The sequence below is a fragment of the Molossus molossus genome, unplaced genomic scaffold (genome assembly GCF_014108415.1).
Source record: "Molossus molossus isolate mMolMol1 unplaced genomic scaffold, mMolMol1.p scaffold_m16_p_9, whole genome shotgun sequence".
NCBI lineage: Eukaryota > Metazoa > Chordata > Mammalia > Chiroptera > Molossidae > Molossus > Molossus molossus.
This window is the reverse complement of record NW_023425403.1, coordinates 4,467,051-4,487,355: the sequence shown is the minus strand read 5'-3', so window position 1 is coordinate 4,487,355 and position 20,305 is coordinate 4,467,051. Positions and strand designations below refer to the sequence as shown.

The 20,305-nt window shown below is 48.1% G+C and overlaps 1 protein-coding gene across 1 annotated transcript in view; it reads left to right on the top strand.

Moving 5' to 3' along the window:
* ASB5 (ankyrin repeat and SOCS box containing 5) overlaps window positions 1–14,002 on the top strand; it is a 45,968-nt gene extending 31,966 nt beyond the window's left edge. Inside the window, exons 2-7 of the mRNA XM_036250082.1 lie at window positions 4,492–4,571; window positions 7,075–7,182; window positions 8,111–8,261; window positions 8,376–8,510; window positions 11,024–11,215; window positions 12,291–14,002. Coding sequence (XP_036105975.1) covers window positions 4,492–4,571; window positions 7,075–7,182; window positions 8,111–8,261; window positions 8,376–8,510; window positions 11,024–11,215; window positions 12,291–12,418 — 794 coding nt within the window. The 3' untranslated portion in view covers window positions 12,419–14,002. The remainder of the gene's footprint in view (window positions 1–4,491; window positions 4,572–7,074; window positions 7,183–8,110; window positions 8,262–8,375; window positions 8,511–11,023; window positions 11,216–12,290) is intronic.
* Window positions 14,003–20,305: the final 6,303 nt, after the last annotated feature.

Sequence of the window (20,305 nt, the reverse complement as noted above, 5' to 3'; positions counted from 1 at the left end):
TGTGTGCTTAGGAGGGAGGATGCGTGTGCTCTGGCAATGTGATGTTTACCCATCAGGGCGGCCTTGCTCCTGGTAAGTTACATACCAGATGCCTGGGAACTCGTGTTGCTAAATATATTCCGAGTCACCTCCTGTGTAGCCACGGAGAGACCGTAACACTTGACATTTGATTAGAGTGGAGAAAGTTGCAGCTATTTTGTAAAACGATTTCCACACTGAGTAATTCATCCCAAAGAGTTCAATTGAGCATTTGAAAAACAATCTCAGATACCGAAGTAAAGTCTAACTAGATTGTAAAGGGTCCGGATTGTTGTACATGAAGGTATTTTTATGTTGTTTGGTCTTGAGAACGCTTCCAAATCTCTCTAATAGACAGCATATTCGTACTGAAAGCTGAGATGGTCAGTACTGAGCTCCTTGGACCAGAACCATGCTCTGAATTTCAGATTCTGAAGCGGAGGGGTGAAGACAGTTCAGAACAGACACTGGAACGTGATAATAATCCTCTTTCTCACCCTTTCCAGATTAATGCCAGAAATTCTCCTAAGGACTAATAAGGAAGCAAATACGGTGGGCTTGCTGGGGAGTTAAGTCTCCAGAATTCAAACAAAATATGTTTTCTTGTCACGTAGTAGCATGCGTGTCCTGTGAATCACTCCTGTGTTGGACCGGTGCATCGTCATTTCCTACCGCTGACTTAGGAGAGACCATGCCGCAGCCATCGGTGTTGCTGGCTTAAAGACTTTCTAAGTCATGCAACTGCTTTATACAGTTTATGTAATGAACTTGGTAACACTAAAATCATGTCCGTCGATAGATGCTGTTATTTACGGCTTCAGCGCCCTCCGTTTGGAGAAGGACCGCTCCCTAAAATCCGTATTAACATCTCCTGCCTGTCAGTCTCTGTTAGCAGAAGGCTCCGTATTGCTGACTGTGCGTCCACACAGGGGGCCCTAGAGGCTCATTCCTGGTCCTCCCCCAGTCCTGTCCCCTGACGAAGACAGCGGCTCTCATGTTCAGGTGACTGTGTGCAGGCCACTGTCCAGGCCGTCCTGGCCACCCTTCTCTGGAGGGTCTGGCCTTCAGCCCCTACCTGGTTTCTCACTTCCCCCTGGTCTCCACTTCTGTCTCCCCGCCCTGCTCTCGCCTGCCCCCTGCTGGAAGCAATGAGGACGGACGGCGGGGGTCCCAGGCAGTGAGCAGGCTGAGCTGGCCTAGCAAACCCTAACCTGGCCATTGTTTCTTCTCTGCCTTTGTCCCTGCTGATGGGCCAAGAAATCCCTCATCCAACATGGTGTATTTTCAGTGCTTTTGTCTCTGAACACCTGCCTACACTTTCCAGCAGGTTACTGTGACATTTAACTCCTTTTTCACGCCGATGCAGGTCCTATTCGTGGAAATAATAGCAAATACACATCCCTAAAGTCTGGCTGCAGCATTTTTTCTCCCCACCAAACTAGACTAAGAAAATAACAGATTGGGACAGGAAGGGATGTGACAGCCTGGGAAGGGGACACGGGATTGGGATATAGGTGGTCAAGTCGAATAACTTTGTTTCTCTGTGTTGGTCCTTGTGTAGCCTGTTTTCTAAATGACCCTTTTCCTTTGTGAATACAAGCAAGGCGGAAGTGGGTCAGGGGGTCACTGCAATCATTTTGGGGGACAAACACATTAGTATGCAAAAAGGAATATCCTTGTAGCTGCAAATGTTGTTGACTTTGCTGCCCTTGAAAGGTCTTCCTGATATACTAGGAAGAAGCAAGTCCAGAATGACTCCCAGAGGCCATCTCTCTGGGCTTTTCCCAGTCCCGACATCTGCTCAGCAGCCTGGGGGCTGATGAAGGAAGGACACGCGGTGCTCACCAATGGGTCTCACTCAGTTCTGCACAGCTTTTGGAGATAAGGGTAATGAACTTTATTAGGCTCTTATACAGGAGGGCACACCTGCTTATTACAAATATTTTAACTCATTAAATTCAAACATATTTAAGCCCTGATTACTCAAAGCCTTAATTCACTGCTGCTCTGCTCATTGAAGGGAACGTACGCAACCTGTCTGGGAAGCAAATACTGTAATTTTCTTACTTAAATATTCACAGTGAAAACTGATGTATGTTCCAAAGTCCTCCAGAGACTCACTCCGCAGTGGAGTTGTTGAAATGGGTGTCTATGATTTGCAAAGCGTCAGATTTCATCTTAGAAGATGGAACTCGAAACATACTTACTTGTTCCCCGAAATAATACTATTTACGATGGGGACTTCTGCACTGCAAGTAGTGAGAGTAAAATGCTCTAGTTTCTTCTAAATTATTACTTCGCCACCAAATTTTGTCCTATCCATGAATATTTATTGGTGTGCAATATTTATTTCAATTCTGCTTCTAATATATAACGGGAGTGGTGCATACGGAAAAAAAATAATACCCAAAAGCTGATGACAGTAATTCTTTCAGTTGAACACTCAAAGAATTGGATGTCTGACTTACTAGTTTTTTGTTTTATTTAAAAAATTTTTTTTAAATCTATTGATTTTAGAGAAAGAGGAAAGGGGAGGGAGAGAGAGAGATAGAAACATTGATTGGCCGCCTCCTGCACGCCCCCCACTGGGGATCGGGTCCACAACCTGGGCCTGTGCCCTGACCGGGAATTGAACCGGCGACCTCTTGGTGCATGGGTCCACGTTCAGTCACTGAGCCACACCGACCGGGCAAGCTTGCTAATTTTTTGGATGAGCAAGAGACCATGCTAGATGGGAAGGCAGAACCAAGACAGTGCCATGTCGTAACTAGATCAGCTCTGGAGTAAGACCGCGCGACTCTTTAAATGCTTTTATTTCTTCTAACTCTGGTTTCCTCGACTTTAAAATAGAAATAATAATCGTGTACACCTCAGAGTTGTGAGAACTAAATGAGATGTTGTCCACAGTGCTTAGACTAGCTTATTCACACGGTGAACACTCTTCAGCACTAGCTGTTATTACCATCACTCATAAATCAGTGCCAGGAAGTAGAAGGAAGACTTTTTTCCCTCCTTCTAAGAAGTTATAATTTTAACAAAACCCCAAGTATCATTGGTTATAAAAAGACTAGTGACTGGAGGTTGACCTCTGTCCTGCAGACCAGGGTCCCTTGGTCATTTTGTGACCTTGTGATATGTGGCCCACATTTTATCCAGTGGAATTGTTTGGGCCTGGCTTACACTGTGCAAGGTTCTCCTCAAAGGCCATACTTCAGAGGCGTCGGTGTACCTGTGGTCTCCGAAGGGATGACACGCAGGACTGACGCGGTGGTGTCTAAGGGACAATGCCCGACTATGTTTCCAGTGATCTTTGTCACCTGTTTAAACAGGCTCTGGCCATGCTTTGCCTAACATGTGTCTCTGGCTAGCAGCTAAATGACTTTATTTAAATTGCACAAGAATCGATTAGCAGCTTTTAAAAATTACTTTTGTCTATTGCATCCTATGGAGCCAAAAGCAGGGAAGAGGGAGTAGACGAGGGGATAGCAGCAAACACGATCCCACTAGGCTGGGGAGACCTTCTCTCCCGTCGGCATTGCGTTAACTCGCCAGCCCATGTGGCCCTCAGTGTTTTCTTACTTGCATAGTCTGCGTGATCACTTTGAAACATTCAACATGGTCTGTCATGTTCGCGAAGTAGAACCAACAATGTTGGTACTGTTTGAATGACAGGAAAATCATTGTGTACCAACCCAGTACTCTATAAAGCCACCTGGGTGGACACCAGGTGGGGAGAGGGGAGGGGAGGGTGTACCTCTGGGTGGAGGCTGGGTGCCCAGAGGGCTGGGGAGAGAGGAAAGGGGGATTTTCTCCTAATGGGAGGGGCACAAAAGGCATGTCAGAAGAGGGGGACTTGGGGGACATGACAGGTCGTTGTTTTCCCACCAGGGCACAGGGTTGGAGGGCCTCAGTGCCACCATCTGCTGACCACTGGGTGGGCCCTTGGCACTGTCAGCACCCCTTCCAACAAAACTGAGGGCGTGCTCCTCTCAACTGCGCCACCCCCTGGCTGCACGTGTCGGGACTGGGGCTCCGCTCCTCGCCCCTTGCGGATCCTTTGCAGCCTGACACCCCAGGGCAGGGGGCAGCACGGAGGGTGGGAGCGTGGAGAGGGGGCTGTTCCCGCTGCCTTCTCTGTTAAAGGTGCCAACAAATATTTGGGGCGTTCTGTCTGGAAATCCCCGAGACAGAGGGGAGCTTTTGTTTGTCGTTTGTTTCGGTGGCAGTGGTGACCGTAGCCTGCCCAGTCTTTGAAGGGCAATGCCAGAGGTGCAGTAAGTCTGGGCAGGGCAGGTCCAGACCGGCACGGCCTGCGTGGGGACCGCCAATCGGGGTCCGTTAGAGAAGACCCGAGTTCCTAATGTCTGGTGTCGGTGTCTCGGTCCCCTTGTGAACACGGTCTGAAAGGTTTCTCCTTCACAGGACTCGGTCCTGAGAGCTTACCTGGACTCATGTCTGCGTTTTCTTCTCCAGGTGCCTGGGCAGACCGCTCGCCGCTGCACGAGGCAGCGAGTCAAGGCCGCCTGCTGGCTCTTCGGACACTGTTGTCACAGGTGACTGTCCGCCCCCCGGGGCTCCGCCACGGGCAGGGCGCGGACCCCCGGAAGGCATCCCTCAAACATAGTAAAACTCTTCAGACATGTTTTTAGATTTTTAACAGCTAGGATATTTTTTTCTTTTCTTTTTGAGACTGGAAGGGGGAGAGGGAGGGGGAGAGAGAGAAAGAAACATCATGTGAGAGAGATGTATCAGTTGGTTGCCTCCCGCACAACCCTGACCAGGGCTGGGATTGAACCTACAACCCAGGTATGTGCCCTTGACCAGGAATCGAACTCAAGACCCTTCAGCTCATAGGCCAGTGCTCTAACCATGGAGCCACACCAGCCAGGGACTGCTTCGTAAGTTTTATTAGTCTTTTTATTTTAACTCACAAAGCAGCCAAGTCTGTGGTTCCTCATTTATCTTTGATATGTCTTTATAAACATTTTGGCATGTAATCTTATATCTTAGCATTTCAGATTTCTCATACAATATACGTGTTTATTGATAGACATTTACGCAAGAAATAATTGGAATTATGTATTATTTATTAGTGGTTTAAATATTCATAACTCTGTACAAGGTGTACAGCTTATTGCAGACTCATTCAGCCTAAGATATCCAAAAAGGGGTACTCCAAGCAGCAGCCCACACCATCTCTTTTCCACTCTGGTGGTCTGAAACGTGTTCCGGGGAGTGGCCTGTGAGAGCCACGGAGCAACCACTTTGATACCTGTCTGCTCATCAGACTCACCAGGGGGAACTTGAAAAACACAGATTCTTTGGTGAAACACAGATTCCTTGTTGCATCTGGCTCAGCCGGTTCTCTTTGACAATTTCCCAGAGTGATTCAGTGTACACCCAGGTCAGGAGGTCACTGCCCTGGCGCTTCCCAGGATCAGAGAGAGAGGCCTTTTCTCCAATGGCCATGAGGGAGGACAGGAAGTGTCGCCCAGGTTGAGGGGTACCGCCCTGGGGCTGGGGACCTGGAGGCCAGGCGGGCATTGGAGGTGAATCCCATCCGGAGTCCCATTGTCTCATCTGCACACGGAAGATTTAGGAATAGATGCCCCCTGATGCCAACCACATCTCTGATAACCATGTGACTATTTTGTTTGCCCATCAAGTGATGGGAAAAAAATCTGCAAAAACGTCATTAATGTCCAAAGGGTAACCCCCTGAAAGGGTCATATAGTTCTTTGAGAGGCGAGCAGTCTCAGGATATTTCATATCATCGATGTCATTTCCACCAACAGGCCAGCTAGGAAACATCAGAGACTGCCCCGAAGTCCTGTACGAAAAGGAACCTCTACCTTCCAGATGCGTCCATCGTCTGGTCCCTCTAGCACGTGGCAGTCAGAGATTAGTTCTCCAAAGAACTCTTTGAAAGGATTATTTAAGGGATCTTGAAAATTGCCTCTTGCTAGTGACACACATTTAGGAAGATTACTTTCTCGCCTTCCTCTAAACAGTTGTTATGTTCGGCAGGCATTAGAGACCATGGCAGTCTGTAATATGTTCCGGGGTTCTGGCCCTGAAAATCTCGTTATAGTGTGATGGTCAGCAGACAACGAATTGCCAGCAACAGCAGGAAGGCAAAGAATCGCAGGTCCTGATAATGTTTCGTTATTTAAGTCTGATATCATTAGTTTAATTGGGATAAAATCTTCAACATGTTTAGTTTTGATTGAATAATCAAATCAAATCAAACCTGGCCTATATCCTGGGCACTGTAACAACTGCTCTCTATGGGCCATCTCATGTAATCTTCACGATAATGTACTCATCCAAATTAAATCAATTGCTATTTACAGAGCAAGGCTTCCAAGCCAAGTCTGACTAGTCTGAGCTTTTCACCCCCAGCATCACCCCCAGCAAGTGATGCAGCCTATAAAGAGTCTTTAGTTCTAAAAAACAAAATAAAACAAACAAACAAAATAATAACAGCCCTAACAATTCTTAAAGAGAAAAAAAAACAAAAACATTAAGCAACATTTTTTTTTTTTTATCCTCACCCGAGGATAAAAAATTTTTCCATTTTTTGTTCAGATAGAGTGGGAGGGAGAGAGAGGAAGAGAGAGAGAGAAACATCGATGTGAAGGGACACATCGAGTGGCTGCCACCCGCACGACCAACCAGGGCTGGGGACAAACTGCAACCGAGGTACGTGCCCTTAGCGGGAACCGAACCCGGGTCTCGCTGTACCGCAGGCTGACGCTCCAACCGCTGAGCCAAACTGGCCAGGGCACATTAAGCAACATTTAAATAATACTTTCAAAATCTATCGAGCAAAATATTTAAAGCAGTACTGGGTTTGGATAGGACGCTCTGATAATGCCTGGCGCAGGTGTCCTGACCACTGATTGACTCCCTGGCATTCAACCTGGCCCTTCGTGCTGGACAAACCGGAGCTGCAAGAGATTCCTCGATTTTTCATATCACTCTCTAGTGACAATTGTAGAGATGAGCTGACAGAACCATTTGCTCACCTTTTAAAATTGTTCATGTCTCATTTAGGGTTACAGAGTAACTGCAGTAACCATAGACCATGTCACCCCGTTGCACGAAGCCTGTCTTGGCGACCATGTGGCGTGTGCCCGGACTCTTCTGGAAGCTGGAGCCAATGTAAGTCCCGGTTAAATGTCCACATCTACTGAGAACGCAAATCAAGCAAAGTTCTCATTTTGCCTGCCTTTGCTGCTTAGTAGTTTTCAAAGATAGCAGAACAAAAAGAAAATCGCAAATTGCCCCAGCCTGTTCTCATTTGCCCTTGAAGAAGAACATCTAATCATTGCAAAAAAGGGGGTAGGTAGCATGCTACCTAATACGGGTTGGATTCTGCTTCCCTGATTCTAAATAACAATAGCTGAACATCTTTTTTTGTGTGTGGTACATGCCCCTAGCAGGAAGAACCCGGGTCTCTCCGCACCGCAGGCCGACGCTCCAACCACTGAGCAAAACCGGCCAGGACTAGAATTGCCCATTTATTTATTTATTTAATCCTCACCCGAGGACATTTTTCCATTTTTTGTTCAGATAGAGTGGGAGGGAGGGAGAGAGAGAGCGAGAGAAACATGGATGTGAAAGGGACACATCGAGTGGCTGCCACCCACACGACCCAACCAGGGCCGGGGACAAACTGCAACCGAGGTACGTGCCCTTGGCGGAACCGAACCCGGGTCTCTCCGGACCGCAGGCCAACGCTCCAACCGCGGAGCCAAAGGGCCAGGGCTAGAATTGCCCTTTTAAACGGCCACCGGCCAAGTGGCTTCTGGGCAACTTCCCTGGACCTTGTCCCTGGGGGAAACGTACCTCCCGCTGAATTCCCTCCGAGCGTTGGGTCCCCAGCACGTCTTTTTCACGGTGTGGACTCAGTGAACATCCCTCCCACGAGTGACCTGCCGCGCGGTGTCTGCAGCGCACGCCGCGCACTTTCCCTGCCCCACGGGTCCGAGCCACGTGTGCCTTGTCGTCCCCGTTCCCACCGCACCCTCCCCGGTTCCTCCCGGAGCCAGCGCATCGCCCGAGCGCCGCTCACCCGCTTCTGTCGCAGGTGAACGCGCTCACCATCGACGGCGTGAGCCCGCTGTTCAACGCCTGCTCGAGGGGCAGCACCAGCTGCACGGAGCTGCTCCTGGAGTACGGGGCGCGGCCGCAGCTGGAGGCCTGCCTCCCTTCCCCCACCCACGAGGCCGCCAGCAAAGGTAAGGGTTCCGGGGTGCGGCCGCAAGGGCCGGGGTCCCTGCAGCGACGCGCGGGCAGAGGTCTCTGGGGGACGCGCCTTGGGGAGAGTAACCTGGGCTCTGCTGTGCCCGCAGGTCACCATGAATGTCTAGAAACACTGATATCCTGGGGCATCGATGTGGACCAGGACATCCCTCACCTGGGGACTCCGCTGTACGTGGCCTGCGTGTCACAGCAATTCCACTGCATCCGAAAGCTTCTCTACGCTGGTAATGTCGCTGAAACTTCCTTCCCACCAGCACCCACGCGCAATTGTGCTGCTCTCCAATATTCCTTTTCCTTTAAAAAAATTATTGATTGATTTTAGAGGGAGAAGAAGGGAGAGAAACGAGGGGAGAGAGAGAGAGAGAGAGAGAGAGAGAGAGAGAGAGATTTGAGGCTCCACTTCTTCGTTCATTCACTGGTTGGTTCTGCAGCTGCCCTGACCAGGGACCAGACCCGCAGCCTCTATGGGGAGGACACTCTAAGCACTGAGCTACCCGACCAGGGCTCCGCCTCGTTCTCTACATAAGCTTCTTTAAAAATTATCTCTCAGTGCAGCCCTGGCCGGTTTGGCTCAGCGGTTAGAGTGTCGGCCTGCGGTCCTGAGAGACCCGGGTTCGGTTCCCGCTAAGGGCATGTACCTCGGTTGCAGTTTGTCCCCAGCCCTGGTCGGTTGTGTGGGTGGCAGCCACTCGATGTGTCCCTTTCACATCGATGTTTCTCTCTCTCTCTCTGTTCCTCTCTCTCCCTCCCACTCTACCTGAACAAAAAAAAAAAGGAAAAATGTCCTCGGGGGAGGATTAAAAAAATATATATATATCTCTCTCTCAGTGCTAAAATGTTCTTATTCGAAGCATTCTCACACCAGTATGTAATCTGTAAAAAAGGACCTCATTCTTGGTATCTCCACTTCACCTCCAAACTCCCAACCCCCTACTTACAAAGGTCATAACATTAAGGGTGGGTGTAATGTTGCCAAATGTGGATACATCTGGGAAGAAAACCACCAGAGGCAATTTTAGGGACAGTAACCGCTTCAGTGACTGTACCCTCCACCAACCAAAACTCACATTCCCAGACGTCATTTCTGTCCCCCTTACCTGAAGAGCCGGGATGCCTTAGCCCACTTCCTTGAAACAAACAGTCCTTCAAGGTCAGCTCTAGCCCCTGAGAAAGTCCTCCCCACCTTTGAGATCAGAGCGGTCTCTCCCACTCCAGGGCTGGGAGCTTCGTTAGGTTATGGATTCTTTTTCTCCATCATCTCTTTCTTCCAACACAGTGCCTCTCACCTGATAGGTGCTCAAAATACACTCAAAATGAGTAAACATGTTTCTGTGCCTTCTATTGTTTATGACAATCGTTAGGCCTCTGATACGCGGGACATACCTTCAGCAACCCTTCATGTTACAATACTTAGCTACATTGTGAATTTCTGCAAGCTGTCTCCTTCTATTTCACTCCCTTTACCAGACTCTCAAATGTGAGTTCTGCTAATAATTGTTGGCATATTGTTATTTTCTGCCTATGTTCTCCCATCAATTTATATAACCGGAAGAGTGTGTTCTTTATCATTTTGTTGTTGTTGTTGTTACTTTGCTAGGAATATTTTCTTTCCAGTGAATACTTGCTGCTGGGTAGAGGAATACTGCGAAGTGCTGTTAGTAATGGAATGTGCTATCATTCTCAGGCTCTGTTCTCTCCTAAAACTGATACAACCAGCAGGCTCTGCTCTCTCTATGGGGAGTTTGTCATGGGAGGTAATTTTTCCACTGAACATTTTATAGTAGGTTAAAATTTTGAAAACGATTAATTGAAACTTGAAAGTAGAAGGAGGGCCATAAAGGGGCTCGTAGAACGTTGCTTCTTATAAACATGCGTTTGACAGACAGGATCAGAAAACAGAGTTGAAAGGATGAATGCGTTTTTATCGATAGACATTTCTCGGTTGCAACCATTTACATTCTGGAAATGGGCTTCTTCTTCTTCACAGTATTAAGTAGCATTCGTTCATACCCGCACACTCGGTGACCACCACGTGCCAGGGCCAGGGCTGGTACTAAGATAAAAGGCTGTGCAGTAGGTGATTTAACATGTAAGGTATTTTTAAATGTAAGCATTTCTTTAAAACTTACTTTGCGTGCAGAAATAGAATGTGCCTTTCTACTTAAGAGGCTCAGCGCCTTCGTGTAGTTATCGACCTAAATGACAGAGTGAGAAGTGACAGGAAAATCTATACACATTTTCCCCAAAGAGCTCACATCTCTAGACTCATGAGTTTCCCAAGAAACAAAAGAGCTCCCTTGCCTTACAATACACGAAAGGAGGGAAAGCAGCAAGCTCTGGAATAATCCTAAGAGCTGTCAATCATGATGAAAATAGATGAGTCGACCTAATTGCGCACTGTTTATAATACATATAATAGCTGATATGATTAATGTTGGAAATGTTTAACATTAAAAAAATTTTATTAGGTGATATTCTAAGCATACAGAAAAATATTATAAAATATAACAAATATGTGCATTTTTCCATCCATATGTACCAAGTTTTAAGATAATGTATACATACGTATATGTGCGTGTACATGTATACATATATGCATATGCATATGTATATGTATATACAAGGTGCTCACTGCAGACAGAGCTGAGGTCCCCTTTCTTACACACCTTCCTCCCTACACTGAGGTGACTCACAACAATTTTTGTCTGTATCCATCCCCATCCCATATTCCGTGTAGGCGCCGATGTGCAGAAAGGCAAATACTGGGACACACCCTTACACGCTGCTGCCCAACAGCCCAGCACGGAAATTGTCAGCTTGCTGCTAGAGTTCGGGGCGGACACCAACGCCAAGAACACAGAGCTCCTGCGGCCTGTGGACGTGGCCGCGTCCAGCAGTCTGGTGGAGAGGTTGTTGCTGCAACGTGAAGGTGAGAGGGACGTGTTCAAGCCTCAAACGTGGATTCGCCGGAAGTAGGGGAAACTCAGAGACCTTCTGAGGGCATGCAAAATAATTATGGCATAAGATCTGGAATTTTTTTTTTTTTTCGAGAGTAAATACTTTTTAACTTAGGTTCTATCTATGAGAAAAACATAATCACAATTATCTTAATTTTTTATTTTTATTTTTTTTATTGATTAATTTTTGTTATAGATGATTCTCCTTTTTTCCCCCACTGATTCCCCCTCCCCCTCCCCTCCCTGCCCCTTCCCCAGATTGTTGTCCATGTCCACTGTTCATGCATACATGCGTATAAGTTCTGTGGTAAATATATTTTTTCTTTATTGATTTAAGAGAGAGAAGAAGGGAGAGGGAGAGAGAGAGAGAGAAACATCAATGAGAGAGAACATCGACTGGCTGCCTCCTGCATGCCCCCCACTGGGGATCAGGCCCACAGCCTGGGCATGTGCCCTGACTGGGAATCAAACCGGTAACCTCTTGGTGCAGGGGTCAACACTCTGCCACTGAGCCACACCGGCCGGGTTTAATTTTCTTTTATCATCTCACTCAACTTTGTATTCCTTTGGTTAAGTTAAATTCAGTTTTTGACAATACGTAATGTGCAGTTCTGTTTACTATATGCAAATAAATACTGAGAAACATACCCCCTTTTTATAGGTTAGGCACCTTCCGTGACGTGTGATAGAAACGTAATCAGGAAATATTTTTACACTTAAGATTTTTGTTGTAAAACAGAGTTTCTCAGGTCTGGTCAGACACAACAATTAAATTAACTTTGGCTTAAATAATAAATCAAATTTGAGGGAAAAGAAATCAAGACTTTCCTCCTATAGCCCATGATACTTCTTTGATTTCTAGCTCCTTCCATTTTAATAAGGTTTTATAATGTGTTAGTGCTTAGATGATTCCCTGCTATGGTGGTCAGCCCACCCTAGTTCGTTGCCAAGCACTGTGGACTTTTCTGGTTTTATGTAATGCATCTTGCAACCTATGAAAATCCACTTTTCAATTTTAATTGACACCCACTTCCTTGTGTTGTGCAGTCACCCCAAGCTCCCTTTACCAGCTCTGCCGACTCTGCATCCGAAAGCGCCTCGGAAGACACCGGCTGCACCTCATCCCCCAGCTCCAGCTGCCCACCTTACTGCAGAATTTCTTACAGTACCGATAAAGCAGTGCAATCAGTCTCAGTGTTCAGAACACCCAAAGTGTCCACTTCATCTGCGTAGTGCATATTTCATATTAAAATATGCCAAAGGTAGGGTGTAAGTGAGTCTGACAACACCCAGTGAGAGATCAGTTTCACTTCTGTGTATACGAGTGGGTACTACTGTTTCATGCATTGTTGCTGTTTTTGGACATAGTATATTTAAAATAACTATATATCGTTATTTCCCAGATCCCCTTTTGTTGATTTAGGAAACAAAGCAGCCATTCTCCATTTTATGTGTTTTAGAGTGTAAAGGAAAGATGTGAACTCGAATGAGAATTATTCATATATTGTATTTTGAAAGGTCCGTATTCTTCCAATAATGCGTTAACCTTTCAGTGTGGGTCATTGTAATTGATTCTGATTTGTGTTGGGTACAAAGTTTGCGTGTGGTTTAGAAAAGGGCAGCTACTCTCCGTTCTGAAGTCGAGAAAACTCAGGAAACCGCAGAGTGATCGCTTCCTAGAGCAAAGGCAGGTGACCCTGTCCTCGCGGAGATGTCACCGACACCCCTCCGCCGTCAGTGGCCCTGGTCCAGAAATGGAAGGACCGAAGTTGCCACCACTGCCCTCCCACCCTGCGCTGTGAGGACCTTGAGAACCTGCGGAGGCTATTTTAAGACTTCCTGCTGCCCCAGGGTGCCTCCGAAGGTCTCCACTGTTCTACACATCGCTCCGGCCGTCTCCCATTTCAGAAGCTGTCAGCAGCTGGTGATACCTGGACTGAGGAATACGGACTTCATATCTGCTTGATCAAGAAACCCTGGTCACACCTCGGGAATCAGGGCAGTCCAAGGCTGTAGACAATGGAAGATCAAAAACTTAAATTGTGGAGGCACCACATAGCAAATTTAGGGACCTTAAAAATGTACCCTACGTATAGACATGAATAGTGGTGTTTCTCGTCCTTCTTACTCAAGGCAAGGGTTTGGCGCACACTGTATTGGCAAGGGAGTGCTGATCAAAGAAGGTATTCCTAAAATCGTGTCCTCTGCAGGGGTTAATACTGTGTCTGTTCTCCTGCCTAACCATGCTTGACTGCAATTTACAACACAATAAAACCACTTTAACCCCCCTTTGTAAATTAGCCCAGATTTTAGTCTATTATGAATTTAAAATGAGATGATCAAGACACTTACCACACTGTGTAAAGTAGAAGAAAATATTTTGATGAGTTTTTGAAATTTTGATAAAATAATATGACTACTATTTTAACAACTCAGAGGCCTATTTTCCTTTCTTAGTTCTTGACTGACTTCCAGAGACCCATGGGAAATAAACCATTATTGTACGTAATTCCAAAGTCACTAAGATTGCATTTTAAAAAAAATCATTTGTTTAGATTTTCAAAAACAGAGAAGGCTGCTGCATGTTTGTTGAAATGATTCCTACGTGGCTAGAGACTTAAATGCATCTGTTTTACTGAAATGTCTCTAAAAAAATGTGCAATGTCTGCATAAATGATTTTGATTGTAGAGTAACTTCCTTAAATATTATTAGTATTAAAACTGCTTTTTTTTTTTCTTTATTGATTTTAGAGAGAGAGGAAGGGAGAGGGAGAGAGAGATGGAAACATCCATGAGCAAGAACATTGATTGGCTGCCTCCTGCATGCCCCCCATTGGGCAATCCGGCCATGTGCCCTGACCGGGAATCAAACCAGTGACCTCTTGGTTCATGGGTCTATACTCAGCCACTGAGCCACGCCAGCCTGGCAAAACTGCTTTTTATTTAAAAAAAAAGATTTCTTCTCTATTTTTCCTGAGCGAGAGGTCTTCTTAGAGTGTGGGAGTAGTGCACACATCCATCTTCATGAGCCCTGTGCCACTAGGAGAGTGAAAATCAAGTATTAGCACAAACATCGGCCTTTAAAGTCTTAGAATGCTGGTACCTCGTATCTTCGCTTGAGTGTGACTGTCTTCTCAAAGACCTGTTCTAATTTACATATAGCATATGTCTGTGAATGTATTAAAGTGTGATGATCATCCCTGGAATAAAACCCTTTCTTTTTTCTGTTCCAATTGGTATGTGATTTTGTCGTGGAAGGTTCTGGAGAATGTGGCTTAGGGGCATGGAGAGCGATGCACCGTGATGGAGAGTGGTCCCTCCGTGACGAGAGCAGGACAGATGCCGTCTGGCAGACACCTGGGGGCGCGGGCTTGGGCGGAACGGGGGGTTTGGACTCACAGGCTCGCAGCCAGCAGGAGCACCCTGCGGTGGGCACAGCCCGAGGCCGGCAGCCCGCAGTAGGGCAGGTGCACTTGGCATTCAGGACACGGTAGGGTTGGCATCTCCAGGCAGCATGAGGGCCGATGTTCACTTAAATTCTCTCTACGGCCCAGGAGGAAGTTACACACACACACGCACACGCACACGCACACGCACACTGCACCCAAGGACAAACTAATTCTCAGGGACAGTTGTACCATTCAAACATGTAACATGGAAAAGAAATATTGTCCTCAGTGGACCATTTCTGAGGCCTCTCTCCCACGGGGAAGTGAGCACCTCGCGCTGTCAGGTTGAAAGGACGATGCAGGCCCCTGGCCCTGCCTGGCCCCGACGTGTTGCCTCAGGCGGGCAATTACTCCCCTGAGCAAGGGCCTCTTGGAACCCTCAGCCAAATGGCCTCAGGCGGGGGAATGGAAGGCCGTAATTTTATACTTTGTTACATTCTCCTTAGAAAAAGCAATGAAAAGTACTGCAAAGAATCTCACCGAATCCCCTATTGAGTTGTGTTCGAGGAGGGGCAATTACATGACCAGCCCGCCCAGGCGGGCTTATTTCAGTAACAACGGTGGCCCTTGTCCAGGTCCCACACAGAGGGCCCCATGCGTGGCTAACGGTTGCTGTCGTCATCTGCAGTTCTTATGTTTTGAACAATATGCCCACATTTTCATTTTGCTTCGTGCCCTGCAAATTACCTACCTGGTCTGGTTCTGCTGTGATTCTGTTAACTCGCCAGTAAATACCACCCTTGGGGGGGGGGCTCTTCCTCTCCGGGCCAGTCGGATGGAACTTTCTCTCCGCTCTGTTCCGGGACGTAAAAGAGCCGGAGGGAGAAGACGCCATCACGAGGCAAAGGCAGGGTGAGCTCGCTTGTTGGGAGGGAGTGCGACCCCCTCGGTCCTCCTGTGCGAAGTCACCTGCAAGGAACCACATCCCACTGGATTAAGTAGATTGTTTGCGAAGTGTCCCCAGTAATTCCACTGTCACGCCCCTTGTCAACGAGACTTCCCCAAAGAGCGGGAGACTATTTCCACAACCTTTGGATTTGGACTGCTCCTGTTCCTTTTTTGTTTTGTTTTTAATCCTCACCTGAGGATATTTTTCCATTTATCTTCAGATAGAGTGGGAGGGAGGTAGAGAGAGAGAGAAACACCGACGTGAAAGGGACACATCGCCTGGTTGCCTCCCGCACGACCCCGACCAGGGCCGGGATGAACCTCAACCGAGGTACATGCCCTCGGCCAGAATTGAACCATAAACTCATTGGTCTGCAGGCAAACACTCTAACCAGTGAGCAAAACTGGCCAGGGCTGGACTGGTCCTGTTTCTTGTTGTGACTAAAAACATGCTGGAAGAGACGTTGGGTTACTTTTGAATGCAGGTCTCTGGAAACCTTGTACCTTCTCCTTCCGTCCTCTTGGCAGCCTGGGCCCACCTGTGCAGGAGCCCGGGTCCACCTGTGCAGGATCCCGGGTCCACCTGTGCAGGAGCCCGAGTCCACCTGTGCAGGATCCCGGGTCCACCTGTGCAGGAGCCCGAGTCCACCTATGCAGGAGCCCAGGTCCACCTGTGCAGGAGCCCAGTCCACCTGTGCGGGAGCCCCAGTTCACCTGTGCAGTGTCCCCAGTTCACCTGTGCGGCAGCCCGGGCTGGCCTCCAGCTGTCAAGTGTGTGAGCAAGGCTGTTGTAGCCCCTCAGCTCGCTGGGTGACTCCAGGCAGGAGGAGCCCACTGAGCCCAGCCCAATGCTGGCTACCTCAGTGCGAGAACATAAATGATTGTTAGCAAACTGAGCAGCGCAGTCTGGGGAGGGCGTAGTGACACAGCAGTGGATGATGACAAGAGGTACTTTCTCACCGGGCGTTAGGAGCACACCCCACTCTCTTCTCAGCCCCTGCTTCCCCTTGGGGGGACTCTGCAGTTGTTGGGGACACCTGTGTCCCCACTGGTGATGCGGACCTGAGGGAGGTGTGCTGTCCCCTCACCAGCAGGAGCTGCCTTCAGTCTAACACCTTCCTTCTTCCTGACACAGAAGGTCCCACTTCAGAGTTCACCAGAAGAAAATGACGAGGGGAAGAAATGTGGTTACTGACAGATAAGATCTTTGAGACCACCTCATTCCCAGAATCCTCCAACTGAGTCATGGTTGCATTTGCAAGGAAAAGCCACTGGAAATATTTCTTCTCTGATGTGTACAGGCACAGCCCATCAAATGGGATCAGACCCTTCCAAGAAGTAGTTTCCCATCACAGCACAGAGGACAGCGCCAGCTACGAGTCCACGTGCTGTGCTCCCCTGCCTTGCTGGGTCTCCCGCGCAGGCAGGGTGACAGGGCAATGCGCCATGAGCAGAAGTGACGCATGTCACTCGCGGGCTGGGCGACTTCTGCTCACTCCCTTTGCTGCAGCAGTGTCGTGGGGCAGTCTGACCCTGCCTGGATCCCTGCACGTGGAAACCACCCCGCCCCACTGACCCACTGACCCACTGACCCACAGCACACATGAAATGTCAGCAACAAAATAAACATGTGACGTGTTAAGCCAGGAGAGTTTTGAGTTGGTGTGCCTAGCAGTAATCATGTGTCTAATACATTGATTTTCATATGTAAAATCAATCAGAGGAAGATCCAAGGGCCTCACATTTGCCAGTCACTGTAGCCATTTGGTTCATTTCTATACAAACTCACAGTGTATAGTTAGAACAGTTTCATTTTAAGTCTGTGTGTGTTTATGGAGGGTGAACGGTTTCTGTTTCTATCGGTGTTTTCATTTGTTAAGTGGTGACGATGGCTCATTATCGTTATTATCAATTGTCACTGAGTTGATCACGGGCTGTAATTGCAATGACAGGGATGGACATGATCCGGTTTCATCGCTACAGATGGAGACACAAAATAGCCGAACATGTTCGAATACACCTCTGAGCACAGTGCATGGGCCTGGATGGCGGCGGTGAATCACCGAGGGGGTAACCACCGAGACGCGCCGCTTCAGGATGACGTGAGGCTCGTTGGCATCTGGGATATGAAAATATTTGAGTACATGGTGCTATCATCTTGCAGTCACTTAAGAAGTTGATCCTGACATTATAAAATATAAAATATTTAAATAGTAACTTAGGTAGGAGATGTGTTCTTAAGTTTATAGTTCTTGTTTAAGTACAAACATTTCCAATTCACGTTCAGTTTACTGTGTTCTCAGGGCTGTGCCGTTCAGCTTAGAAAGGTTATCAGGAGGCAGTGTAAGGGGGGGAAGTTATTTCTGCATCACCAGCACCTGACAGATGGGACCATACTCTTTCCATATCACTACCTTTAAAAATCCACAGTCCAGTGGCAGTTATGAAATAACATGTAGAACTAGGGTGAGACTCCCAGAAGTTCAGTTAAAACATTTTTTTCTTTATTGATTTGAGAGAGAGAGGAAGGGAGAGGGAGAGAGAGAGATAGAAACATGGATGAGAGAGAACATGGATTGGCTGCCTCCTACATGCCCCCCACTGGGGATCAGGCCCACAACCTGGGCATGTGTCCTGACCGGGAATCAAACCAGTGACCTCTTGGTGCATGGGTCAACGCTCAACCACTGAGCCACACCCGCCAGAAAATTAACGTTATGGCATAGAACAAAGTAACCTTTTAATAAACAATCACATAGAAGCCTCAAGTTTGTAAGAAATTTGATTCATGTACTATTGATTTATAGATCATAAATTGAGACATAAAATAGTCCTATCAAAATTCAATGAGTATTTACAATTTATAAAAATCCTGCATTCTGATATCTCGGTGAATATTGAAAGAAAATAGCAGAAATCGTGACAAGCATCAGGCTTACATATTAAAAGAAATGTGCAGCCCTGGCCGGTTTGGCTCAGCGGTTAGAGCGTCGGTCTGTGGTCCAGAGAGACCCGGGTTTGGTTCCCGCTAAGGGCGCGTACCTCGGTTGCAGTTTGTCCCCGGCCCTGGTCGGTTGTGCGGGTGGCAGCCACTCGATGTGTCCCTTTCACGTCGATGTTTCTTCTCTCTCTCCCCCTCCCGCTCTATCTGAACAAAAAAAATGAAAAAATATCCTCAGGTGAGGATAAAAAAAAGAAATGTGCAAACTTTATTCCATATTTTATCAATCCCTTGTTTTATATATTCTTTCCCATCTTTTGAAATAGTGGGATCTTGGAAGAATCCAACAATTAGTACTTCTCCTTGCTCAGATTCGGTCCAAGTTGAAAATCAGATAAAGGTCTGTTCATGGGGGCCAGATATCCCGCAGGGTGGGCATGGTCTAAACTGGAGGCGGCGGCCCGGCCGAGGCACAACCCACGGTCACATAACTAACATGTGAGCTGTCTGCATTTCCCCCGAAAGCCCGCTCGGACCTTCAACACGACCCTCAGCTTTCTTCATGCAGTGTGACCTTGCAGCTTCCCAGCCAGGCGGCTGCAGACGAGCGAGCCCACGCAGTGAGAAAGTGGAAGCTTCCAGGGACCAGGCACCGTAGAAAACAGCTGCTGAGCCCGGCCGGCGAGGCTCAGGGGTTGAGCGTCGACCCTGCGCCAAGAGGTCGCTGGTTGGAGTCCCGGTCAGGGCACATGCCCAGGTTGTGGGCCCGGTCCCCAGTGGGGGGCATGTTCTCTCTCATCGATGTTTCTATCTCCCTCTCCCTCTCCCTTCCTCTCTCTAAAAATCAATAAAGAAAAAAACTAAAAGCAAAACAAAACAGAAACCCAGCCGCTGAGAGCCGGCTTCTCACACTTGCGGCTGGAAGGCTCCTGGGTGGGAAGTTTGCTTCCCACTCAGCAAACGTTCACATCAAGTGAAGCGGTGCGCGTTCTTTGACAGGTGACAGGTCGGTAACAAGCACTGGCCCTGATGGCTGTTTGGCTGGTGCGGAAGTGGAAGGACCTTAGGGGATGGCCATGGACTATCGTCGGCTCAGTCGGGAGGTCACTCCACTTCAGCTGCTTTTGCGTTGGAAGTATCGTTACTGGAACGAATCGCACAGTCCCCGGCCATGGTTGCTGAGCTATTGATCTGGAAAGCACTGTCCCCTGATGTGTCAACCTGCAAGCCACCAGAGCAGTTTGCTTGGACCCATGGGACCAGCACCGCACTGCCACGATCTTGCTCAGGTCAAACCCGTTCTTCCGGCTCCGCCACAAGATCAGTGAGGCCTTGGAGCGTCCTAACCCCACAGAACGCCGTGCGGTCCGCTCCGTCCGCGACATCATGCTGACTGGGCCTGATGAACAGGGAATAATAGCAAGTTCCTTAGATCCCCAAGCGAGATGTACATGAGTCGTGGTGGAGGACACGGACTCCTAGAAACTCATTTCTTTAATATGACCTGCTGGCCTTGCTTTCCCCCTGATTCCAAGACCTCGTCCAGCACCCTGAGTCGCCGGCCCCCTTCTCCCTTGCACGTCTCCTCAGGACAATGAGGTTCTGGTCACCACCAAAGAATCTCAGGAACGGAATCTCGGGTCTGTTGGCCACAGAGACAGAGTTTCGGTCCAACTAGAGATGACATCTGGGCTTCACCTGTGCTTCCGCTCCAGGCCCAGAAAAGCGGTGAAACCAGACAAGGTGACGCCGTGGCAGGCTCAGGACCAGATGCAGTGACAGTG